General features: G+C 42.6%; 1 protein-coding gene across 2 annotated transcripts in view; it reads right to left on the bottom strand.

Moving 5' to 3' along the window:
• Positions 1 to 1289: 1289 nt before the first annotated feature.
• olfm2a (olfactomedin 2a) overlaps positions 1290 to 27307 on the bottom strand; it is a 151742-nt gene continuing 125724 nt past the window's right edge. For both annotated transcript variants that reach the window (XM_036567516.1, XM_036567515.1), the window contains exons 3-6: positions 26873 to 27028; positions 14329 to 14548; positions 10549 to 10655; positions 1290 to 2281 (exon numbers count right to left, since the gene is read on the bottom strand). In XM_036567516.1, the coding sequence (XP_036423409.1) occupies positions 1607 to 2281; positions 10549 to 10655; positions 14329 to 14548; positions 26873 to 27028 (1158 nt within the window). In that variant the 3' untranslated portion in view covers positions 1290 to 1606. The remainder of the gene's footprint in view (positions 2282 to 10548; positions 10656 to 14328; positions 14549 to 26872; positions 27029 to 27307) is intronic.

Here is a 27307-nt window from a genome sequence, read left to right as displayed (position 1 = left end):
TTGCATGCAATTAAAAAAAAAAAAAAATGGTGGAATATATGCACTTGTCAATCATCCAAAACTTGTTTGGTGTCCATACTTTTCTTCTTTAATTGCTTCAAAACATTGTGTTATGTATAACAATGAGTGGTGTCAAACGATTAACGTTTCTTGTGTCATTGATTCATTTTCCTAGTTTGACCCTTTGAACTGTGTCATGACTCTGTGACTGCAGCCCTCTTGTTCAAATACAGCTTTTAAATGGAAAGTTCCATTAAGGCGTCAAAGTTTCCAGCTACTGCCTTGGTGAATTTGTTTATCACCGAAATACATCAAGTCTGAAATGTCATGTACAAGCAAAATGCTGCTGATGTCTGCAATAGTAGTAATTTGGCAGACTATGCTGGACAGTGCTTGTGGGAGAAAAGCTAACGCAAGTAACAGCAAAGTGGACAAGCTCCAAATCCCATCAAAACAAGACACAGAGCGAGAAGGCTACAATCGTGGAGGAGTTGGAACACACTGCCCCTGTTGCTCTCATTGGATGTCGGTAATGAAAACAGGAAATTTTCATGTTTAGGTTCATCAGTGAAAAAACTGTTGAATTATTGAAAGTAATAAATACATTCTGACGAAGCTTATTTTGTCTCCTCATATAGCCATAACAAAATTACCAGCTTTTTAGGGTCAAATGCGATTAATCACGATGAACTACGCAAAAGAATGCTTTTAATTGTTTGACAGGTCTAATGAAAGTGGAAAAAAGGACGGTGCATGATTAAAAACAATTGTTTCCATCTTTAAGTTTGAATTTTCTCTGTACTTTTGTTAATTATTATCCACTAAAATATGCAGGCAAGGTTTAGCAATGACTACCGTAGGGTCAGGGGTTTCAATCAGGTCCTTGGGGACCTTCCCCTAAAAGCCAGTGCATCATTTTTGTGACATTCCACACCTGAGCCAAGTAATCATCATCCATCAATGTTATGTATCGATTCTAAATCAGTGTAACTGTACAGCAGCAACACTTTTACATCTATTTATTGTAAATGAGTGTAACCTGGCATCTGCTGTAGTAATAAAAGTCTGTCTACATGGTGACTGTCGGTGGTGTAGTGAACACACTTTTTCTCTGCATTCCTGGATAAATTACTTGTTAAAAAAAGGATGAAGGCAGCTAGACTCTGGAGAAGCATCCATCATGGGGCTGAGGAGTGTTTGGGGCTGGAATGGAATGAAAAACGCAGCCTTGACTCTAACACATCTCCCATTTTGTGTTCCTCGTGGGGCGAAATGAAAGGCACACTCTAAAACGTTAAAGGTCGACGTTTATTCATTTTTTCTTTTTTTCTCGTCACAAATAAAAAGAGAAGTATATCATGCTGACTCATCACAGAAAAGGAAAAAGAAGAGGCAAAAGCTCAGTCCATGTTTCTCTCGGTATGTCGTGAATAATAGCACTCTATGAAGATCGAAATGTAAAAAAAAAGTCTAAGCTTTAGTCCCGTCCTCCTCCTCCTCCTCCTCGTCAGTGTGTGGGTTTATGTGTGTATACGTGGTGGTGTGTGTGCGAGTGTGCGATGTTGCTTTTCAGGCGTGTGCGCAACCCGATTTCCCCGGCCGAACCTCAGTCCCCGGAGGTCTTGATGACCTGGAAGAGTGTGACGTTGTAGAGCACCTGGTGGCCGTTGTTCCAGGTGTAGAGCACGCGCTCCCGCGGATTGTAGTCCATCATGGAGATGTGTGAGTACTGGTTGTGGAAGGGGATGTCTGTGTACTCGTAAGTGGACGTGTTGGTGTAGTAGGCGAAGTAGATCTTGGCGCCGGCCAGGTGCGAGTTGGTGACGTAGAGCGTGCCGCAGATCATGAAGGACTCGCCGGCGCTGCGCTTGGGGAAGCCCGTATCCCACGTCTGAAGCACCTCCAGGCTCTGCGGCTCCAGGCGGCTGATGACGATGTTGCCCGCGTTGGGGATGGTGGTGTAGACGACCCACAGGCCGTTCTCGTCGGCCATCAGGTCGATGTCGGACCAACCGCCCCACGAGTACGGGAAGGTGTTGTTGTAGCCAGCGTTGCTCAGGCTCCTCTGCACCAGGACACTACGGGAACGGAAGTGGTACTTGATCAGGATGTTGCTCTGGTACTTGTTATAATAAAGGGAGCCGTTGTAGACCACGTGGCCTGTACCGGCCCATGGGTGCGGCAGCAGGTGCTGAACGAAATTCTGGCCCTTCATGAAGTCGCCCAGGGTGCGGTACTCCAGCACTCGCCGGCCCTTGTAGTAGCCATCCATCGACCACACCTGAGGAGAGATAATACTGCTTATATATTGTCACTGTCAAAGCATATCTCTCAAAAGTAGGTGGAAGAGAAGTTTCCTTCTTCTGTAAAGAAGACAATTCAATTCACTGACCGAGCTGAAGACCGATGTACAGTACTGTGCAAAAGTCAGAGATGAACCTTCATTTACTTAAATGTTTAGAATTGAAGGGTAGAAATATTTGGAGTGGACCTACTGACTTCTTTATAGTGTTAATGACATGAAAGTGTCATGATGTCTACCATGTAAATATATACATTTCATGTACTATCCAAAATGACCAGTGAACCTACAGACATTTCAACCAATGTCTCAGTCATCTGTCAACGTATTTGTAACCATTTTGCGTAGTACCTGTAGCTTTTGGAGGTACTAAATGCTTCAGACATCTGGTTACAATCACCACCACTCCGATCAATTCTACCTCATTTCACATCAAACCACATCTGTGTATTTAATAATGCAGAAAAATGGATTCTCCATTATTGTCCTTATATTCAGCCAAAACAGCCATAAAGTATGTTTAACTTATTTTTATCAGTGGAATGAAAAAAGCACAAACAGAAAAATGCACAACTGTCTTCAACACTACATGTAATATCAGTTTTTTCAGTATTTAGTGTGTTCACTCTTTGCCTCCTTTAATTTCCATTCCTTTTCGTAGACTTGCTTTTAGTTTACCAAAGAAATCTAAAGAGGTTCTTGCTCTCCTCCAAAGGTTGGTTGCACTTTCTGCTTCTACACAAGAAATTTAGACTCATCACTCCATCTCCAGATGTCCAGCTTCTGGGTTCCTTTTGTCTCTACTTTCTTTTCTCAGTAAGGGCTTCTTGACAGCTACAGAACCAAAGGGTTGGGTTGTCTTCTCACGGTGAAAGGATGGACAGAAACACCTGCAGATTTTTTCAGATCTGACGCAGGAGTGGAGCTTGATTTCCTCTCCTCTCTCAGAGATGAGAGCTTTAAATTCTGTTTATCTGATGGGGACAGTTTTCTTATTTTGTGGCCCCTCCTTCCTAATGCAAGTGGATTATCTTATATCTAATCTTCTCAGAAATCTCTCCTGAAAAATGAATAACTTGTACTTAATGGCTGTTTTGAGTGGAAATGAATAAATGAAGGGTGGTTTCTGACTCACAGTGCTGTATGACAAAACAGATTTAAAAGCTTTGGGAACACTGTAACTGAATATAAGGCTTCTTTAAGTTGAGTAGAAAGAGAGAAAATACTGAGGAAATGAGAGACGAATAAAACATGATGGCATATGGAGACAGAGGGGTGTTAAAATGGTTGAGGAGGGGAAAAGGCAGAATTGGGTGAAAATGAAGGGAGCGGTAAATGAACGGAGGGAGAAAGAGAGAGAGAGAGAGACAGACAGAGAGACAGATGCTGTGATAAAAGTGCCCTGGAAGTACAGACACATCATCTCCTGGCTTTAATGACAGCAGAGCCTATCACCTGTGGAGACTCTTACTGTGCAGTCTAAGTGTGTGCGTATGTGTTGGCACATCTATTGATCTTCTCTCTGTGTGGGGCTGAAGATGTTGCCTGTGCTCTGCACTCCACTGCTGCAGTTGCACCCTGCCCTTTTCCAGTCCACATTTACAGAAAATCAATCCTGTTAGCATCTCTCTCTCTCTCTCTCTCACTCTCTCTCTCTCTCTCTATTTCTCCCTGCGTGACCGGAGTGTCCCGTGGACCCCGCAGCACCGCTGCCGTGGCTCTATCCTTTCTCAGTCATGCTGTCTTTATTGAAGCCTTCAGAGCGAAACCCCAGATAGACTTGCTGTTTGGGCCTCGCACTCTTCTTTTACGCTATAATGAGGGCCCTCTGAGGAGTCTCGCTCTCTTTTTATCTTTCTCTCTCTCTCTCCCTCCCTCCTCTTTTCCCTTGCTCTCTCTCTCTCTCTCATTTCCCCTCTCGCTCCAGAGAGAGATGTGGTGCACGTTCTTATTTTTAGCTGTTTCTCACAGCGGCGCATGCCGGTGAGGACCGAGCAGGGCGATAGAGCGAGAGTGATAAACCGTAAGAAAGAAGTATGGAGCATTAAAGTCAACCAGAAATCAAAATCGATCCTTTCTTTTACTTTGTTTGGTTCATGTTCTTGGTCACATTAAGCACAATCTGTTGCGTCATATCATTCAAAAGACATAATTCTTGTTTCTCTGTAATCTGTGTTCAAAGCGTAGTGATTTCTGCACACTTCTAAACACTGTATGACGTTTGGTTGCGTCAATGTGAGCCAACAGCTGAGGAAACCAGTTGAGGGCTACGCTCTTATACCCATATAAGGGTCTAAAAGGAATTTCCCCTATGAGAAAACTGCCTCTGTCACATCCTGAGGTAATGTACCACAGCCTTTTGTCTTATGAACATTTTTCTCTCGGATATCACTGGATCCTCTCAATTATGAGTTTGTTAAAGAGTCAAAATATGGATATTGCTATATGTAAGCTAATGCTACTGCACACTGAAGTTATTAGACTGGCAGCCTCCTCAAAAAATGCCCAATCCAGCACGTTTTGCCAGTGTGGCAGCCCTACAAGCTGACCTGCACTCAGACAACACTGCTCAACATGACCACACTGAAAGCGGTTTTCACATCTTTTAATACTCCTCTGGTTGTCCTTGAAGACGGTTAACAAACCACAAAGTGATACGACCGCCACTGAGCGGTCCTACCGAGCATGAGCTTGTTATCAGTGCAGTGTAGCAACTCAGTGTTTTCAACATTTTATTGTTTTTTCTGTTAATTCAGTACAAACTCAGCTTAAATGTTACTACTTACCCCCTGACAAGCTGATTTAGGTATATCAAAATATCCTAATTATTCTTTTACTGCTATTAACATTCTTGTTCAAATTTTCCTGTTCCACCTTGAACAGTGCAGCAGTTACATTCTGGCTCCAGAGGTGTTTTAATAACTGCTTCACTGTTGAAGGTGAAGTGGAAAAATTCTAACAAGAAGTTGTCGAATCAGAAGCTGAGCTTCGTGGTTTTAATGCTGGTAGTATTTTGTTGATAAGGTGATTTAAGCTATCAAAATATCCTACCTAGAGGTTTTATGTGTGGAGCTACCTGTAAATATTCACTACTATAGGACATTTTAACAAGGTAGCACCTGCCTGACTTTCGTGTAGCTTAGTGAGGTCAAATTGATGCGCTGCAGCATTAGCTTGCATATAGTAATATTAGTATTATGACTCTTTAGCGACCTCATAATTCAGACGATCTAATGATACATGGGAGAAAAATGTACACAGGACAAAACATCGAGTTCTGAATATTTTTATTTACCACAGGGCAGGTTAGAGGTGATTTTTCAAGAACCACTTTCATTTTGTCCATAGAAAATTCAAGCTTAGACCCAGAGTTTCAAATATTGGCAAAAAGTCAACTACAGAATGATGCATTAACTTGGTGATCTGTAACATCATAGCATGTTTCCCTCCCCTCTCATCACCCTGACCAATCATCAGCGAGAGCACCTCCGCTCCCAGCTGCACAAACGTATGTCGATTGACGACCTCAGTTCTTCTCCTCACTTTCAGAGTAAGGACTGTAAAATAATCACTTATGAGTTATTTCAGCTCGTTTACACTGAAAACCCGTATTGATGTTAATGAAGGGGGTCAGCTGATGATGAAGTGATGTGTCCACACACAGTCCCTCTCTCGCTCAAATATTAGGTGATCACACTCAAACATGGATTCATTTAACCTGACTTCTTTTTTCCTGGTCTTTTTCTTTCACTTTTGCAATCCATATTTTAGAGATACCAGTAGGTCACACAACTAAGTTTACAAGGCTAAATGGTAAGCATAAGCTTCCATTAATTGTTAGCTACAAGAGTTGAGGACTCAAGTCACTGATTCAAACTTGAGGCGCACTCAAGTCGCGTGCTGACTGACTCAAGACTCTACTCAGACTTGTCCTGAAGTCGCAACTCGACTCTCAGTATTTGACAAGTAAGACTTGTGAAACTTTAACCTCAGAGAAAGGACTGCCCGGTTTAGTGCACAATGCTTACTGGTGTGAATAACCTTCCATTACTTGCTAGCTACATGAGATGGGGCCTTGAGTGACTGAATCACGTCTCAATGAATTGACTCATGACTCAAGTCAACAATGTGATGGTTGGCTAGTATGTAGTTTGCATACCAAATATGGCAGTTAGTGCATCTGTTTTAGTAAGTTACATATTCATTTAAATTTAGGCTACAGCTGGATTAGCTATTACGCTATCTAGCTAGCATACTTGGTAAAGAAGCTTCAGTTTAACCAACTATTTTAAGCTGTTTTGCCTCTTTCCCTTCCGTCCTCCAGCCGTGTTGAATCAGCTTTTTAGTAAGAGGGTTTACTTTTGTACAACGCAATTCCTGCAGCGAAACAAAGACGAAACTAAAATTCTCCACTAAAGACTAGAGACTTGAGTTGGACTTAAACACCAGAGACTAGCATGTGTTGACTAGTGAACATCTCTGTTAGCTTTGTTAGCCAAACATGTCTCGGCTGATTGACTACATTTGGGGAAAAATCTATAATAAAATCGATTTTTTGCCAAACTATTCCTTCAGGCATGTTTATTTCCATCCAACTGACTCCCTGGAGCCCTGATAGTGGAGTTGCGGTTGACCTGCGGGCCGTCTGTCTTTGCATGGCCTTGCCAGAGATGGCCTGAGGGAGGTGGCTGGTGCCATGCAGCCCCTGACATTTACTCTCCCTGAGCGTGATCAGTATGATTGATACAGCCATTAGCGCGATCACTGTGATTTATCTGTCGATTAATGTGATCAGTGATTGATCTGAAGGCTAATGTGATTTTAGTGAGTGATGCCATCATTAAAGCCAGAGACGGAGGGCTGATCATGGAAGATGACCTTTGCTGTTCACAATATCCATTTAGACTGTGTCAATGAGGAGGATGAATAATGATACAGTTCCCTTCAGAGATCTTGTCCTCTCTCTACTTCCTCCTGTCCTCTTCCTGTCTTGTCCTGTTTACTCTCCTTCACTCTTTTCTCTTCTTCTTTGCATCTTGTCTATTTCCTCCTCTTCATTGTTTAGCTTTTTCCTTATCTTGTCCTCTGCACATTACTTCTCTTCTCTTTTCTCTTCTCTGAACCACCTCTCCTCTTTGTTTTTCTCCCCTCCTCTCTTCTTTCTTTTCTCCTCTTGTCTCCTCTCTGTTTGTCTTCTCTCATCTCCACTTTTTGTTTACTCTGACCTCGTCTCTCAATTCTCCTCATTTCCTCCCCTTCCTGTGTCCTCTCTTCTTTTTTCCTCTCTTCTCCCCTCCTCTGTTCTGTTTGTCTCCTCTCCTCCTTTCTCATTTCTTCTTCCTGCTTTTCTCCTCTCTTCTCATCTGCTTTCCTCTCCTCTCTTCTCTTCCTTTCTCATCTCCTTTCCTCTCCTCTCTCCTCTCGTTTCTTTACTCCTTTCCTCTTCGCTTCTTTTCTCCCCTCTCATTTTTCTCCTCTCCTCTCATTCTCATCTTTTCTCTTCTCCTTTCCTCTCCTCTTTCCTCTTCTCCTCACCTCTCCTCTCATTTTTCTCCTCTTCTCTTCTCTCTCCTTTCCTCTCCTCTCTGTTTGTCTCCTCTCTTCATTTCTCCTCACCTATCCTCTCTGTCTCCTCTCTTCATTTCTCCTCTCCTCTTCTCTCCTCTCTTCATTTTTCTCCTCTCCTCTCATTTTCTCTTATCTTTTCTCTTCTCTCTCCTTTCCTCTCCTCTTTTTTCTCCTCTCCTCTCTGTTTGTCTCGTCTCTTCATTTCTCCTCTCCTCTCTTTATTTCTCCTCTCCTCCTCTCTTCGTCTCCTCTCTTCATTTCTCCTCTCCTTTCCTCTCTTCTTTTCTTCTTTCTTCTCCTCTCCTCTCTGTATGTCTCCTCTCTCCATTTCTCCTCTCCTCGAGTCTCCTCCCTCCCCCCCTGCAGTGTGGGTTATTTTGGGCTGTTTGTCGTGTACAGTGCGCAGTGGGGAGGGCTTTACTATATCATCTCCATGGACAGCTGTGTCAGGCGCTGGTGGAGCTGTGGGTAATTAAGGCGGCGGTGGGGAAACTTTAGCCTAAACAAGTTGTTAATATCCAGTCCAGTGATGGAGTGATTAATCAAGCACTGTGGCTGTGACAGGAAGGGTCAGGAAGTGCGAGAGAGGGACAGAGAGCGAAAGAGGGAGGAAAAAGAGGTGGTGAGAGAGAGAGGGAGGGAGGAGGAGGGATAGCCATCTATCAGTGACTCAGCTTTCTCCACGCAAAGGAACAGCTTCCACAAGAGTGACTCAGAGTGTGTGTCGGAGTGTGTGTGCATGCGTACGGGCATATTTACGTCTGTGCATGCTGTTATACAGTAAACTGGTATACTGCTGGTGTAGAGTACTGTGCTCTGTACTGTCAATGTCCAGTCAAAATAGCCATTAAGTATGTTATTCATTTTTCAGTGTCAGAACTCCGTAAGCGTCTTATTTAAAACCTTTCATCTGGGCAGTAAGTGCTTGTATAAGAGACACTGTTCCCACCGCTCTCGGTAGGAGAGACTTTTATTGTAAATAAATGTTGTTGTCGTGGACATTATATGTGTGGCGCTGTTGTTGGTGACATTCTGTGCTTGGCTGGGGGTTAGTTGTGCTGGGCTGTTTGCCTACCGTCTAGCAAGGATGTATGGCTGTTAGTGACCTGCCCCGTTCTGCCCTCAGCAGTGCTGAGTAGAGGTTCTGCCCTGCTGCTGCTGTTCTAAGCATTTGCTTAAAGCGCTATGTTTCCTGTGTCTTCCTCTGCTCTAACGCCACAGTGGTGTCAGGAGTGGGGTAGTACTCCCTAGTGGCCTTTAGAGGAATGGTGTTTCCACAACTCAAAGATGGATAGTGCAGAGAACCGATCCCAGCCGAGGTCTGCAGAGGAAGAAGCAGTGCAATGAGGACAGGCGGTGAAGACAGTGAAAAAGCAGGCTCGTTAGATGAAAAAGGAGGAAGCCACAAGGACCTGCCAGCGGAGCAGCATGGCAGCCTGGTGGTGTTGACCATGGCCGCCCAGTGACACATTGGGCTGGAATCATGGTTGTCCATGCGGCTGCTGTTTAGTAAACAGCCAATGGACGAGCTGGCATTGGAACTGTGATGGCACATGCAGCTTGCCGCATTGGCCTGGCTTTCAATGCGCGGTACACGAGGCAGAGAGTCAAAGCTCCAGCACGTGCAAGCAGCATGCATGGAGCTCCACTTTCCTGGGAAGGAGGATGCAGTGCTTAGTATATTCACTGGGGACATGACCTGAGAGAGGACTGGTGGGACCACTGCTGCAGAGAGTTCTCCTTCGGGGAAGGGGTGGGGTGGTTGTGTGGTTTGTGGGTGGCGTACCCCTGCAGACCCTAAGAACTCTATTTGAACTCTTTGACGTCATTGAGATGGCTGAACTTTGAAGGTGGGGCTATGTAGCATCACGCTACTGGCTCACGTGGTCATGGATGTGCGGGAGGCATGGCCATGGAGAGCACAAACAGGCTCAGAGGAGGTGCCGCTCTTCAGAAGGAGAGATTGTATTGTAAATAACTGTTTGTTGTGGACGTTGCATGTTTAGCAGTGTTTTTGGTGCCATTTTGCCCTGGGCTGGAGATTAGTTGTGCTGGGTTGCTTGCCTTACGTCAAGCAGAGATGTATAGCTATTAGTGACCTTCCCCACCGTGCCCTGTTTCGGCAGCGCTGAGTGGTGGTCCTCCCCTGCTGCCTCAACAACTAAAAATATAATGTTTTTTTCTGTATTTAGTGTATTTACTTTTTGCCTGCTGTTCTTTTCAGCTTTTTTAAAGAAATCTGCAGGAATATTTTTACACATCTCCAAACTTCAGCCAACTTCAGAAGTTGGTTGTATTTTCCGCTTCCTACATTTCCAAATAATGCCACATCTTATGATGTTTCCTTTTAGACTTTTTGGTGGTCCACTGGGTCTTGCATGGTCGTTAGGAGTCCCACTATTTCTGTCTTTTAATATTTTTTTTTGTTGAGCTCCATTTTTGGAAGTCCTTATGCAAGTGGATGATCTTATATGTACTTCAGAACTTTTTCCTGAATGAATAACTTGTGCTTAATAGACGTTCTGATCACTGAAACATGGTCTTAGTCTTTTGCACCATGCTGTATGTATGTGTGGGTATGTGTATGTGCATGTCTGTGTTTGCATATGTGTCTCTGTGTGTATATAGATCAGAGCTCATATGACTGTGCAGCAGTGCAGAAGCCTGGCGTCTCTTACCCTGTTATCAGAGCTGGGGATCATAGTGTCCGTCATCCAGGAACCAAACCTGGAGCCTGAGGCGCGGATGGTGATGGGGTTACTGACACCCGTCAGCTTCCCACAGCCTAGAACGGACATGCACAAACACACACACACAGACATACAGTCATGCTGTTAAAGCCAGTAAGTGGAAGATTAAGCAAGTAATGTCGTTTTTTGCATCCAAAATCAGCTTCGGATGCTGATAGTGCAGCCCTCACCATGTCTGAGTGAGGAGAATCGCCTTTTCTCAGCTGTGCTCTCGTGGCATTTGCAGCAAAACATGCACCAGCAAATTCGTCATATTTTGACAAGGTGTGCCACGCCGGCTAGGACTTTTGAAAAAAGAGCCGGTAAAACAATTACACGAGCTGCAGTGACCTGTATTGGTGTACGATGCTCATTTAGTCTTCGCAGCGTATTTATGAAGAAGTTATAAGGGCTACTAAATGAAATCAAAGCATATCATCCAAAACAAAATAGCTGATAAGAAGTACAGAGCTAGTAGTTGCTAATTATTCTGGGGCGATTTGCATAATTCCAATTGTTGGGGTGTGATTAACATAATTCTAATTGCAGGCTGCCATCTTTCACTCCTAATTAGAGGACTTCTACACTTTTGATTTTGGATCCGATTCTGTTCCTTTAAGGGCCCCTGTATGCCTCAGTGCAGCGGTGCTGAAGCAGCGGGGGTCTGCCGCGCCAAAGGCAACACTTAAGGTGCGGTGTAAGTTTTCTGTCAGATCATCAGTTTGGCCTCTCCTTGCTGGGACTTTCAGGAGGGATCTCCAGTTTAGCGACTCGTATTACACGCACAGTTACCGGCTTATCAAGCATCTCCGAGCCCAATTACTCCGCCGCATAATTACGAAAGCAGTATGTACATTATCTCGTTAGGATGCTGTCTCTCATCACCCTTGCTTTAAACACTTACCTAAATTGCAGAGTAATTGCATTTTTTTGTTTCACGCAGTTGAACATTGCTTTGCTCAAGCACAGGCTGAGCATTCTAAGCTTTCTGATCTGGAGAAATGGTGGGTTGGTAGATTTAAAGCATAGAGTGGGACTGGAACAATAAATCGATAAAAGATAAAAAAAATGACTGATTAATATTTTAAACCATTGTTATGTTGCAGCTACATCTTCAGTATATCTGGGGCAGTGTCCATTTGAGCCAGAAGGGGCTAAAAAGCTGCAAAGCCGTTTCATATTGAAATTAGCACACATTCTCATGAAACTGAAACATGTCTATTAATATGAGCGTCATAAACATCGTGCAGATTAATCAAGGTTCATTTAATTAAGTAGATCAACTGGATCTACTACAGCAAAAGTCTGTGGAGGTAATTTTTTAACCCAATTATCATTACAGCAATGTGTTTCTCATTAGGAAATCCCAATTCTTTCATTATATAAAATGACCTTGTGGTACCTTTAGTTGTTAAATCTCTTTAATGATATGTTTTAATGATAGATATGAACCAAAACAACAAACTGCTTTGTGGCAGTAAAATGAAAAGCTTTAAAGACAGTCATTGCAAACATAATATATATATATATATATATATAAATCTGAAAAGTTTGGCAAAAAAACTTTAATTGTTCAACCAGTCACCTTTATTTGTGTATCCAAAAAAAGAAAACTTTAAGTTGTTGTCATTGTAATTTGTTTGTGATCATAATCGCTGTGGGAGTCAGTGGAACATTTTTAGCAGAATAGGCTGCTACCTAGTGTTTGCATCTTAGGGCCACTTTATTAAAATAAATAGAACTTTGTTGCTGTTACTTCTCAAAGGATCCATTTTTACTGCATGTTTGTTAAATACCAAACACATACTGGACTTGGTGTGAAGGTTTCAGTGCATTTAAAGACCCCACAAAGACCGAACATAAAACTAAAATAAAATAAAAACCACTGCTTCTGATATCAGTTTCACTGTGTAGCAGTTTTCAGATAACACTCAGTCATACCAAAAACACGGAAAAATGATTTCAAGGCCATAATTGATCATTAATGATAAACTGATAAGTAGTCTTGGCCCTATTTAGCATCTAAGAAGATACAAGGTGCTACTGTTGCTGGGGGACAGTGAAAGTGCAGTTTGTCCCTCTCTAACTGGTGGGGTGTTAGGACAGGCAGAGATCATGCAGCGTTTAAAAAGACCAGCGACAGACTTCACACACCTCAGGAAAATTGCATACTGGTGTGTAATACAGTAGATAGACTAATGGGAAATGGTCCAGTGGAAGGAAACAGGAAGAAACGCTTCACGTGATTAATCTTTATATATAATGTTGTGATGTTATATGTATTTATAGTGACATAATTAGGTAATTATAATGATGTTAAACGATTTAAAGTTTTTTCATTTGAAGCAAATACTAATACTCTGCGAAGTTTTGAAATATGCATGTTTGCGAACACTCTGAATGTTGTATTATTTTGTGAGCATTGCATTTTCGACTGTTTTGTTTTTAACTGGCTGCTAGCGTAAAATGTGGCTGGAGTGCAGGGCTGTACGTAACCTTTTCGAGCATGTAGCACTGGTGGTAGAAAACTGCTGCAGCACGTGTTGAAATATTGTGGCAATCCTAATTTTGGAATAATGTGTCATTTTAACTGTGGAATAACAGAAGCAGCATATTAAAGAATTTTAATGTTCATACACACATTTTCCAAGCCACTTATCCTTCTGGGTTGTGGGGGGAGCTGGAGCCTATCCCAGCGGTCATTGGGCAGAAGACAGGAAACACCCTGGACAGGTCGCCAGTCCATCACAGGGCAGACAGACAGGCACATTCACACCTAGGGGCAATTTACCATGTCCAATTGGCCTGGCTGCATGTCTTTGGACTATGGGAGGAAACCGGAGTACCCGAAGGAAACACACGCAGACACGGGGAGAACATGTAAACTCCACACAGAAAGAACCCAGGCCCTTCTTGCTGTGAGGCGACAGTGCTACCCGCTGCACCACCGTGCTGTCTCACGTTTTCATTTTCTACCGTAATTCAGACTTCCCACAAGGGGGCCCTGTTAGTACTCAAGCATTTCTGTGCATCATTAAAAGAGATTAAACAGCTCCCACACCAGCAGGATTTTGCATTTGCTGTCATATATTTTCCAAACAGCAAAACAGTTTATTACCAAAAGGTAAGGCTCCATGTTACCTGTTGAGTTATCTGAGTTATATGTGAGTTACATGTGAGTTTTAACACAATCAGTTCATTCTAAAAAGAGGCAATGAGCACAGTAAGGAGTGCCTCAGCTTCTGAATCTGAAAGTAAAACTCCAAAATTGTAGCTGGCTTTACATACGACATTCCTCTGTTTACAGACATTTGGGTTCCTTCTATTGTATTCAAACAACCATCACAAAATGCTTGAAAAAGGTAGATTCTATGTGCCGATGCCAAAGCCCAGTGGCTTAAACACAGTCAAAACATTGCAGTTTGTGGATCAGGCTTAATACTCGGTCCATAGAAATATGCCTGGATCAGCTCCAGAGGATCAGGGCACCAGTAAACACTGAAAGCTTTAAGTTTTAAAAATACTTTGTATTTTATGACTCCATTTTTCATGCAATATAGTACCGCTGAAAGCTTTAAACTTATATAATTGTAGATAATCAGCTCTGTAATTCACATTAGCGGTTTTATAGGTTTTTATTGCAGATGTCAGTGAATATAATGATTAATAAACGCAGCTCCATTCACCACCCACCCACCCACACACATATACATGCCCACTCTTCCTCACCAAGCTTCTGCATGCAGGAGTGCAGGCGGGTCTCCAGCAGCAGCACTCTCTGGCGGAGCTCCTCATAGTCATAGGCTCCCATCTCCTCCTGGATGGCCATCAGCACCAGCGACAGGTTCCTCACCTCCTCCCTGAGCCGCAGGATCATCCGTGCGTCCGTCTTGTACTGCTCCAGCACCGGCAGAAGGGGGAGCAGCTGAGTCACCTTGTCCTTCAGGTCCTGAGAGGTGAAAGGAAAGCAGACCGGAAGAAAGAAAAAAAGATTAAGGTCAGATTCCATTTCACTTCTACTCACTACTCACTTAAATGGGGGAATCCCTGTTACCTTACAGGGCTAATCTAATCCAGTGTAGCCAATGGAAGGTATCAGAAAACACTTCAAAAACGAAGCAAAACAAAAACACTCCATCAGCCTGCCTTCAGATGATGAGTGGCAAAATGACCTTGTGCTGGCAAAGGAACTGTTTTCCATGTTGCCCAGAGGCAACACTATCCAGGTGTCGCACACTGCTTGGATTTTACAGCTTAATGCACCACTGAAGTTTACTAACATTCAGCCTTGACCTTGTTCGCTGTCTTGCTGACCTCTCAAGCATAAGAAGCGACTCACTTCTTGAACAGTCATGGTGGAGAAACGGTAAGAGGTTTCTTTATGCATGATAAACTGACATCAAATCCTAACTGTGAGCTTTGCTCCTTAGGGATACCTGGTTCTTCGAAACAAATGGTTTGGGATTTTCCAAAGGTTTATTCATTTTGGAGGAAAGTGACTTCTATACTTTTTTATACTTATAGGAAAGGACATTCCCTTTCAACCAATTTTATTGCTTCTTAATGACGATTCACATCTACAGCTCACTGAGAAACGACGCAACATTAAATTTGCTGGTTTAACCGCAGCAAAAAACCTGATAGTTCAGTGTTGGATGCCCCCTCATGTACTGCGTAGGGGGCAGTGGTTATTTTACTTTTCATGATATAGTTACGATGTAGCGCTCTACTGCTAGAATTCACGGTGCAAAACTTGGCTGGTAACATGCACGTGTTGGTGGGGCATGTAGGCATAGATGTGAGGGTATCAATATATGTATATAATAAGTTAGCTTTGATTTATGGTGTTTATCTTTTGTTTCTATGTTCACTTCATTGTGTTGGTTTTCCAACTGAGGGTGGATAATTGGGAGGAAGGTAGTTTGGAGTGGGGGGAGCATTTATTTGCATTTGTATCTGTGTTACTATTGTACATCTTGTTTTTTTGTTTAGTTTAAAAAAAAAATGTTCAAAAAAAGAGGTTTCTTTATGAATGGGAGGAAAAATGGACACAGTATCACAAAATTTAGCTTTTAAAAATACCACTGATCCACAGAGGACCATCAATATTTTATGATCTAATTACAGATGTGGACAAATTTTTTGGTACGCTTCTACAAAAAAAGAAGAACCCACAATTTGCTCTTTTCCATATTTAATAGAAATCAGACCTTACTTTTGCTTTTTGATCAAACAGAACATTAAATAATAAGATGAATGTAAATGGCATGGACAATACGATGGGACCCTTAATCTAATTTTATTGCACAAGTTTTGGAGGAAATCACTGCATACAGTGATTTCTGTAGCTCTAAATGCACCTGTCCTCTCATAGTTTGGCCCACTCTTCTTCAGCAAATTGCCCCATGAACAGACGCAAAAAAGCAGCCCCAAAACATAACCGAGTTTCCTCCGAGTTGCTTCAACAAGTAATAGATCACCATGTCATATCGTTTAGCCTATCACAAATCTTTAAACACTCTATCAATAGAATTGTACTGTGGGGCCTGCAGTGATTGGCTATGAGTTTCCCAGCTATGGGAAACCCAGCTATGGGTTTCAGTGACAATTTTCTCCCCCTCAAGACATTTTTCAACCCATTTTTTGGCTCAGCTGCTTTTTGATGAGGTTGAACTTAATTTTGTACCCACTTTTTTGCTCTCCAGGATTTCTCCCACATTCCCGAAAGATCAACCAAGACTGAAACCTTTTTTGTTTGAAATTGGAACATGTTTTTGCAACACTGCAGATGTCTGATGGATGGTTTTCATACTTGTTGCTAGGTTACAGTGAGAGTCTTGATGGCATAGCACTGCTCCAACCTTGTGGGGGGCAAAGCACAAAACGCTTATCATCTGTAGGCAGCCTTAAGCCTAAAGAGTACCCTGAATCCCCTGCCTGCAGAGATGCTACAATGTCAAACTAAAAGTTCAAATCACCAGTGTGCATGTGAGAGTAATGCATTTCTAACTGAAGTAACAAAGCGTTACGGCTGCTTGTGGTTCAGTTCATGATTTTAAATCATAGCATCATGTCTTCTGTACACTAAGCTCCACCGCTGCACACACGAAACAAACTGGGTCACACCACTTCATTTATGATTAATGGGTTTTGATGAGAATTTTCCAGTTCTGCTTAATCATATTATCTCATACGACTCATACGAGGATAGATTCCCCTTTTGAGTCTTGGTTCCTCTCAGTAGTTTTTCCTTTTGCTTTTAGGAGGTTCCCCTTATGAGATTTGGTTCCTCCTTGTGTTGTTCCTCATATTTTTAAGCAGGTTCTCCTTCTGAGTCTTGGTCCTTCTCAATGGTTCCTCCTCATGTTCTTAAAAAGGTTTCTTCTCAGTGGTTCTTCTGTAGGTTCTCAAGGAGTTTCTCCTTTCCACTCTCAGTTTCTCTCAGTGGTTCTTCTGTAGGTTCTCAAGGAGTTTCTCCTTTCCACTCTCAGTTTCTCTCAGTGGTTCTTCTGTAGGTTCTCAAGGAGTTTCTCCTTTCCACTCTCAGTTTCTCTCAGTGGTTCTTCCTCACCTTCCTTGTTAAGGAGTTTTTTTTTGAGTCTTGGTTCCTCACAGTGTTTCCTCCTCATGTTCTTAGAGCATTTCTTCTTGAGTCTTAGTCCTCCTCAGTGTTTCTTCCTCATGTTCTTAAGGAGTTTCTCCTTTCCACTCTCAGCTATTCTCAGTGGTTGCTCCTCATGTTCTTAAGGAGGTTTTCCTTTTGCGTATTGGTTCCCGTCAGCAGTTCTTCCTCATGTTCTTAGAGCATTTCTTCTTGAGTCTTAGTTCTTCTCAGTGCTCTTCTTCATGTCCACTCTCAGTTCCTCTCAGTGGTTCTTCTGTAGGTTCTGAAGGAGTTTCTCCTTTCCACTCTCAGTTTCTCTCAGTGGTTCTTCTGTAGGTTCTCAAGGAGTTTCTCCTTTCCACTCTCAGTTTCTCTCAATAGTTCTTCTGTAGGTTCTCAAGGAGTTTCTCCTTTCCACTCTCAGTTTCTCTCAATGGTTCTTCTGTAGGTTCTCAAGGAGTTTCTCCTTTCTACTCTCAGTTCCTCTCAGTGGTTCTTCCTCACCTTCTTTGTTAAGGAGTTTTTTTTTGAGTCTTGGTTCCTCACAGTGTTTCCTCCTCATGTTCTTAGAGCATTTCTTCTTGAGTCTTAATTCTTCTCAGTGTTCTTCCTCATGTCCACTCTCAGTTCCTTTCATTGGTTTTTCCTCTTGCCCTTAGGAGGTTCCCCTTTTGAGATTTGGTTCCTCCTAGTATTCTTCCTCATGCTTTTAAGGAGGTTCTTCTTCTGAGTCTTGGTTCGTCTCAGCAGTTCTTCCTCAAGTTTTTAGGGAGTTTCTCCTCTTGAGTCTTTCTCCTTTCCACTCTCAGTTCCTCTCAGTGATTGTTCTGTAGGTTCTTAAGAAATTTCTCCTTTCAACTCTTAGTCCCTCTTAGTGGTTTCATCTTCAAGCCCTTAGAGAGGTTCTCCTTTTGAATCTTGGCTCCTCTCAGTGTTTCTTCTTCATGCTCTTAGGGAGTTTCTCCTTTTGAGTCTTGGTTCCTCTCAGTGGTCATACATCACACTCTTAGGAAGCTACCTCTTATAAGTCTTGGTTCCTCACAGTGTTTCTTCCTCCTGCCCGTGTGTAGACTTAAACTCCTGTAAAACCACATTGGCACCATGTTCTACAAAGTGAGATTAAATAAAATTGAGTTTCTTTCTGTTAAAGATGAATTCAGCTCTCAGTACAGACTTACTGGGTTTATGTCTTATTAGGAAAGCGTGAGCTGTCAAGAATCTAAAATCACAGTTCTGATCTGTGACTTCGAGAGGGGCCTTGGGAACAGATGGAGCAGTAGGTTGGATTAATAATTAAAAATGAATGCAGATGTAAAAAATCAGCATGATACCCACGCAGGGCTCTTTGGGAGAAGTGCTCTCTGTGTGGCTTCGGATTTATGACTGGGAAGTTGGCGGAGGTCTTGCTGTGATAAACACCCCGCTGTTAGCCCAACAGTTTCCATCATGGACCAAGGAATGTATTTTTGATAAGTGGGACCAGACATCGGCCCCCACTCGGCCCCCACATTTGTCACCGTCGTCTTTCACTTGCTTTGAAAAAATTGGTCATCGTTTTGCGGCACTTCATTCTTTTGCTTCATTGCTGTCACTCACTGTAGCCCGTATTGCTCTATCAAGATGACAGCAGGCCAGACGTATGTACGGGCGCAGAATGTGCCTTGATAAGGCCACAACATGCAGCCACAACACCTTAAATTAGCATTCTGTTACTAAGACTGCATCTTATCTTGCACACTGAGGATAGTCCCACTTGCTAACTGCTGGCTCATGACGTGCAGGGCTTAAAAGGCAATGTGAAGTAATGGAGCCATCAACAAGTTCGAGACAAAGCAGTAAGAGAACGTATTTCCTACCAAAGCATTCTTCAGGAGGGGTTCTACGCCAGCTAAGTCAATAGAGTTTATGAAACAGAAACATGGACAGTGTGTCCATATTGCGGCATATTTGCGACGTGGCTTTTCACGTAAGTCCATCTGGTTCCATTAGTTAAAACAGTGTTATTCTCATGGTAAACAATTTCGATTGAGGCTTGTGACTCCATCTAAGAGCTGTGTCTACTGCTAGTGTTAAAGGAAGTCTGTGCAGGTAAAAAGAGGCACATTGCAGGTACATTTTTTGTTCATCGAGGTCCAAACAATATAAATGCACCCTCAAAAGTACAACAGTGGTTTTATGGTTCAACTGTGTACCTTAAATAAGTTTTTTCCCAGGAAAGAGGTACATATTTGTACTTTTTCATAAGCTAATGTTTGAACACAGAACAATAAATTAAAAAGCTTGGAGACAAAACAGGGTGTTTGGAGACACTATGGCTTAAAAAATATAACTGAAAAGTATAGTTTGACCCCTAACTAAAGGTACTAAAGATGGACGCTTCACTGTTAGTAATAAAGGTTCTGTGCAGGTACATTTTTTGTTCATCAAGGTACAAACAATGCAAATAGAACATACAACAGTGTTTTTAAGGTGTAATTGTGTACCTTGAATAAGTTTTTCCAGGTGAAAAGAACGCAGTTGTTTCCTTTCATAACCGAATGTTTTAAAACAGAACAGGCGAGACGGGGTGTGTGGAGTCAGTACAACTTAGAAAATATGATTTCAACTGATTATGGTACAGTTATGTTCCCTGACTAAAGGTACTGAGATGTACCCTTGAAGGTACCACCCCAGTGACAAGAGGGGTACCACCCCTTTGACAGTTAGTACCTTTTTTGCTGAGAATGTAGGTGAAGAATATGCAGGATGGATCTGAATTGTAAAAAAAATAATAGGCTACTGAAAGTTCTTTGGGCCACGTTTTAAAAAAAACAGGCTAGGTGCATTGATGAATTCAATCAGCCTGGTTCGATCCCCCTGGTTTCGTAACCGCTCATCTGCTAATTGCTTTACTCTGTCCCTCAGCTCCATATGTCACATGGACCACCGCTCTGTATTGACTGGATGGTGAATAGGAAGCCAGATCCAGATCTGAAAGGGTTACCCAGTCATTGCTGTGGCTGGAACTGACCACGTGAACGACGCCACTCGGCCTGATGCTCTCATCAGCGATTGCCGTCACTTGATTGCGAGGCATTCGCTTTCCAGACTTGTCCCCTCTCCCTGCTGAGCATTCCACTTCACTCAAAGCCCCCCCTCCTCCTCCCCCTTTCCTCTCCGCTCCGCAGCCAGTCCTTGCCTGAGTGATCTCCGAGCGCACCATTCAAGCGCTTTTTTCGGCTGAGGAGTGCGTCTCCTGTTTGGCCACTCATTGATCGCCTCGCATCTGCTAACTCAGCCGCGCTCCATTCCTCATCTGAAGTGGCGGCACGGACTCATCTGAGCTCCGTCAGCTCTCAGATGCCGCGTGACAGAGTGGCAGTTACTGCTCTGCCTGATGGCACTTTTCAGGCTGGACTACCACCCGAGCTGTACTCTTCATCATCTTCATCTACTGCACTCTACTTTCTGCACTCAGTCACATTTACATGAGGGATATTGTATTTCATACTTAGGCAGAAGAACACGAGGGAGCACATTATCACGAATGACAGAACACTCGAGGGTCGTGTGTTAGCGTGAGGAACTTCGTGGCTGTCACGGCTGCCAAATCACAGCTGTGATTTCTAGAAAACTGAGCGTTTTATTACTTCTGTGCAAACATTCAGCAAAGTAAAGCATGAAGTTACTTAAACATTGCAAATGACGTCATGATCATATTTTAAAAATTAACAATAGATCTTGTTTTTTTAAGATTAACTGATTACAGAGAACTGAAAATTTTGGAAGATGTCCGCTAGGAAAGAAGAAATTTCTAAACAACTTTACATATTTTAAGAATTTGATTAGACAGATGTTGAGCCTTATAGCCTAGAAAACATGCCAAAACACTGCATTCATAAGGTGAGTTTTTTTAAGTTGTCTTGAATTTTTTTCTGTGAGAGCTTAAAAACTTTTCACCTCGCTGGTTATTCGTATACATTTATACAACAGTCAGTTCCGGCCACGCAAGCTGATTGGTTGAGAATCACTCTAACCGTGATTATTTCACCATAACATCACGTTTTTCACAAACACTGTATCACTCTGCTGAGACGCCGTTGCTAAGCAACAACTTCGACAGCTGTAGGAGACGCTCAAGCCATTTGAAAGTTTTTACTTTCCTACTTTGCCACAAACAGAAAATGGATACTTTTAATATCACATTTGACCGACAGCCGATTTGGTCAGACTCTGAAGATGAGACTACACTAAATTCAGAAACTGTCAGTTGGTCTGTGTGGAGCTGGAGAACGAACTGCCGGCTGTGCAGCGAGTGAGCGGAGCTCGTTACTCTGACGTAGCAACAAGCTGCTTGTTAAGGAACTATAATTTGGCGGAAGGAACTGCTGACATTAAAACATATTAAACGCCGCGTTCACAGCCCAGTTTATTAATTTCTCACTTTATTTATTTAACTGTTGTATAAAAGCAATAGAACACTTGAGGTCATGTGTTATCGCGAATAACATCACGTTGCTTCGGTTCGTGCCTGCGACCAAATCACAGCCGTGATGTTATTTCGCAATAACACACTCCCTCTCGTGTTCTATTGCTTAAACAAGTCTAGTCTAGTCTGCTAATATTTAAATGGAAAAAACCAAGATCTTTTGTACAATTTCAAGATTTTCCAATGAATTATTTGTTTGTGTCTGTAGATGTTTTCCACAACCACCGGCTCTAAATCTACTTCCCCCCCGAGCCTTGTCTCTTGAATGCAGACAACTTTTTGGGGCAACATGGAAACTGTTCCACTGCAAGCGTTTGGGAATTTAAAGCATGAGCTGCATAACTTTAGTCTGTGAAATGCTGACACAAAGTTACTTTCCCTCCATATGGCAAAGTTTATTCATTCGTCCCTTCAAATCGCACAAACCCATTTTTCCAAGCAAATTCTCTGTAGTTTTAAGCTTGTTTGAACACTTTAGTTTCAAGAAATTTATTTGATAACCATAACTACAAAAATGGAGACAGAATGTTTTTGTGCGGTAGCAATGATGTGCTAGTTTTTGCTAATGTCCGATTTTTATTAAGGCTTCAGATCAATATAGTGTTAATTAAATCTAATGTGTTAATTTAATATAGCCACAATGCCTTAAATCAATGAAATGTTAACTGATTTTAAGACATTAACATCATTTACAGCACAAGATTTTAAGAAATCTTATTCAATAATTTTTCTCACCATACTGGCAGGTAATTTTGCTTGATTCAAGCAAATTCCTTTTTTTCTTGATTTGGCTCTATATTTCTTCCTTTTTTGACCAAACATTGTTTTAAATATATGTTTTAATAGTGCTATAAATGTTCACTGCATTCACACAATACAAATAATCTTACTGAATTGCTGAAAGTCATGAATACATTCTGATGAAGCTTATTTTGTACACACACACACACACACAGCCATAACAAAATTAGTCTACTTTTTAAATGAAACAAACACTAAATAACTACAAAAATAATGTAATTACATTTAATTATTTCAAACTTTGAAGAATGCAGCTAACTTGCAAATTTGTATCAGTGTTGACTATGGCACAAACCAAAAGCTACATTAATATTACATTTATGTTATCACTACAAAATGAGGTTATAACATCACTCAACAGACTCATTTTGCAAGAAACTAAAGTATGCAAATGCTAGGTAAAGCAAATTCCGCGACTGCCCCTGAAATACTGCCGTTTGTATCTCTTAAGCTCACAATGGAAAGGTGTTACTTCATTTTTGCTATTATTGTCAAGAATGAAATTCAAGAATGTGTCCAGAATAGTTGGAGAACATTCAACACACAACAATGTGGGAGCCCAAACTTTGTTCTTTGTGAAAGAATTCCTTCACAGCTATCAGCGTACAGTAACACCGGCTGACGTCTACAGAGCGATAAAACGATGGATATGTGAAAAGAACTATTATCAAAATGCTACAATAGCCATGTTAGCTGGAGATGTTGAACCAGCTTGTAATCAAAAAACTAGCTGGCGAAAGTGGTACGGTGGGTGTGTGTCTCGTATTCACGGGTCTGTAACACCACTGTAGATGTTTTCCACAACCACCAGCTCTAAATCTACTTCCCCCCGAGCCTTGTCTCTTAAACGCGGACAACTTTTTGGGGCAACATGGAAACTGTTCCACTGGAAGCGTTTGGGAATTTAAAGCATGAGCTGCATAACTTTAGTCTGTGAAATGCTGACACAAAGCTACTTTCCCTCCGTATGACAAAGTTTATTCATTCGTCCCTTCAAATCGCGCCATTTTTCCTCTGCTCAATGTCAGCTGAGAAGCCATTAAAACTGAGGTAAGGTTGTTTTACTTCAAGCTCAAGCACTTGGGAAAGCTCTACAAGCTCTTATTCTTGGACTTGATCATTGTTTTTACTGTTGTTGTTTAAGCAGAAGCAGCAAAACTCTGCAACAAGTACTTCCAGCAGAAAAAATGCAGAAGTGTGAAAAGGCCCTGCTGTTAGCACTTAGAGTAAAGCAACCACTGCTGTTACTTAGCAACTAGTGATAGTGAAAGACACAGGTATGGTGAGAGCTCTTCAAGCTGTGAAATTTTGTGATTGGAACAAAATGTTGTAGAAACAGGCACAAGACATCCTTATTCTTCACATTTCCTGAACTCTTTAAACATCATCTGCAGCTAGTTGCTATGTTTATGTAGTTCAGCAAGACTGTTACTGCTGCTAAGGACTCTACATTCACTCTGTTTTATTGTTTATTGTTATTGTAGTCTTTTTATAGTGTTCATTGTAGTGTTATCACCTCATTCTCTTACCTGCTGCTGTATCAAAGTCTTGTTTTTATTCCTTTCCTCACAATCAGGTAGGAACAAGGTACGGTTCTCCCAAAACCCTACCTTTCTGGAGGGGACTACTTTTTGCCCCTCACTCAGTACCTGACTATGACGAGAGGCATAACGATAAAGCCTCGATAAGCAGAGAAAGCTTCGAAAATGTATCGATATAGAACCGTCCGCAAGGAGGGAACAGCTGCTTCCTCCCTGTTCAGGTTTATCATAAATCTGCTGATGGAGGGCCTCTCAGGCTGCCGGCGCCACGTCATAAATCTCATTTTCCCCCATTTCGTGCCGCGAAAATTCGCTCTCGTTAATCTCCCGGCCTGCCACGGGCGACTTTGAGCCAGCCACATTCATCAGCAGCTCTGGCTAAAATAAAGCCCTGCCTTCCGCACCCTGAACCTTGCAAACGGGCGCTCCCACCACATCTTGCCGGGTTTCCGCCGCTCTGCTAGAAAAGGCTTTGAACCTGTATGGATAGACGAACGGTGATTCCAGGACTGTGCCCTGAATAATTCCCTCTGCGATGATTGAGTCAAAGAGAGAGAACGAGAGAGGGTTGAGTCTCATAGACAGTGAGCAGGAATGAACCCCTGAGGCAGACAGGCTGTCCCTGCCTTTCCTCTCTCATTAGAGTAGAAGGATTCAGTCTGAATATTAAAGCACATTTCCTTCGTATGTGCTCTGGTGTCTCTCTATTGGGAGCTAATCTCGGCTCCTGGAGGACGGCTAAGATGAGCGGGTCAACAGACGCCGTGTGCTCTTAAGAAGATGAAAAGGCGCACTAATCGTGGGTCCTGAATCTTCTTAGTCTTCGAGAGATAAGCGGGGCATAACGGTTAATATCTGCGGCTTTTAGCTGTAAAAGGACGCAAAGCAGAAAGGCTTTTAAGCACACAAACACAGTACACTCGCGCACACACAGAGAAGTGTACGCTCATTAGGGAAAGAAGCAGAATTCTCGCTCCAGGTCTTGAGTATTAATAATTTAAGTGCATTTGAATTCCCTCTTAGGACCTCCGCTACAAGGCTCGATTAAGCATCGGAATCTGACATGAGGCTCTTTTGTGTTTGTGTTTGTGTGCCATTTCAGAGAGTGTCGCTGTGAAAGCTGTGCCCAGCGGTGTGCTTTGCATTTGCTGCGTCGAGCGTGTTTGCACAGGGGGGACCTGCTGCCCGCACAGTTTAGCGTTTTCCCTGCTCTGACATAACTGATTCACCTCGTCAGCTAGCCCTGCGTGAGCCTACAGGAGAAATCCAAGTGTAGTCCCCCGCCAGGACATGTTTGCTGTCCAAAGTTTGCTGGGACCTGCTAAGTTAACAAGCAATGGAAGCTAATATCTCATAAGCACTGTGAAACACTTACTCTGAATCATCACAGTTGCCTAAAACTGCTAGGAGTTGTTAAGTCATCTCAAATAGACTGTTATATGTGGATGCTGACACTATGGTATATATGTATGGTATGTAGAATCTATAAAATTGTACAAAAGTAGGTTAGCATAGCTAAAAACGACAATGGCATCTTGAAATCTTGAAGCCTGTACACTTGATCATTTCATACATTTGCCATGCATGATAATTTAATGATTTTCAATCTTGCAGGCTGCTGCAAAAAAGTATCTATTTCTGTTATTTATGTTTCCTTTTGCCTTAATAATGCAATTTCTGAATGCTGTTGTTATGTTTATTTGACAAAGCAGGTACTATTTGGGTGGTGGATCATTCTCAGCACTGCAGTGACACTGACGTGGTGGTGGTGTGTTCGTGTGTGTTGTGCTGGTACGAGTGGATCAGACACAGCAGTGCTGCTGGAGTTTTTAAACACTGTGTCCACTCACTGTCCACGCTGTTAGACACTCCTACCTTGTCAGTCCACCTTGTAGATGTAAAGTCAGAGACGGTAGCTCATCTGCTGCTGCACAGTTTGTGTTGGCCATCCTCTAGTCCTTCATCAGTGGTCACAGGACGCTGCCCACAGGACGCTGTTTGCTGAATATTTTTGGTTGGTGGACTATTCTCAGTCCAGCAGTGACACTGAGGTGTTCAAAAACTCCAGCAGAACTGCTGTGTCTGATCCACTCAGACCAGCACAACACACACTAACACACCACCACCACATCAGTGTTACTGCAGTACTGAGAATGATCCACCACCCAAATAATACCTGCTCTGTGAGGGTCCATGGGGGTCCTGACCACTGAAGAACAGGGTAAAAGAGGGCTAACAAAGTATGCAGAGAAACAGATGGACTACAGTCTGTAATTGTAGAGCTACTAAGTGCACCTATATAGTAAGTGGAGCTGATAAAATGGACAATGAGCGTAGAAACAAGGTGGTGGTCATAATGTTATGCCTGATCGATGTATGTCACAATTCACAGTAAATCCATCAATAAATAAAAGTCTTGTGCATGTTTTATAGTGATAGTAGCACACAAAAAAAACTTTTTGCAGAAGGGGGTCTCACCCATCGTTGCTCGCTAGAAGCTTGACACAGAGTCAGAACATTTCACCAGAGCCATAGTGTCCTGGTTGGCCACTAGGGGGCATGCAGGGGGCAACAACTGACAACTTTGTATTTTTTTCTGTGCCCACTAAAAGGCCTGTTGCATTCATTTGATTAAGGCATGCAGTTTGGTAGGCATGGTACTATTTGGTGAGATGTAAGCCTAAATCAGTTTTTAGCTACATTAGCCTTACAGCTCCAGCAACACTAAAGACTTCAAACAAGTCTTGGGTGATCAACTCCATTTGGGGTAAGAGGAAATTAAATGAATTAGACTATATTGCTGTTTCTATAATCAGGGATATTTGAGTCACCTGGGTTGGAATGAATTATTCTTAGTACCTGAAAGCTCTTGGGGTTGAGGCTGCGAGGGTTCTCAGAGGCAGTCTTCAGTCTGCCATCCACCGTTTTCATCAGGTTCTCCGTGTCCCTGACATACTGAAGGTCCCGGTACGTCCTCAGGTCCAGCACCTCCATAGACTGAGTGATGTTCTGGACCTGTCAATCACACACACACAGGGGCAGACGGAGTGTCAGTAGAGGTGTGTTTAGAGACCGAGGGCACAGCAAGTTAAGCTTTCAATCTGCTGCGCTTCACCGCAGCGTCCTGACACTAGCGTATTCAGCCAGCCTGCTGAGCTTCTCACCCGCCTATTTTGCTCACCTACCTCTGTCCTCAGTCTGCTGCGTGACCTGCCTGCTGTTCCTTACACACTGTCTCCACTAACCCACACACACACACTCCTGCATCTACTCTCACAAACACTCACATTAGAG

This window comes from Colossoma macropomum, unplaced genomic scaffold, assembly GCF_904425465.1.
Source record: "Colossoma macropomum unplaced genomic scaffold, Colossoma_macropomum, whole genome shotgun sequence".
In the NCBI taxonomy this organism is placed as follows: Eukaryota; Metazoa; Chordata; class Actinopteri; order Characiformes; family Serrasalmidae; genus Colossoma; species Colossoma macropomum.
Note: the sequence above shows the minus strand (reverse complement) of the source record. Positions and strands in the feature narration are given on the sequence as shown.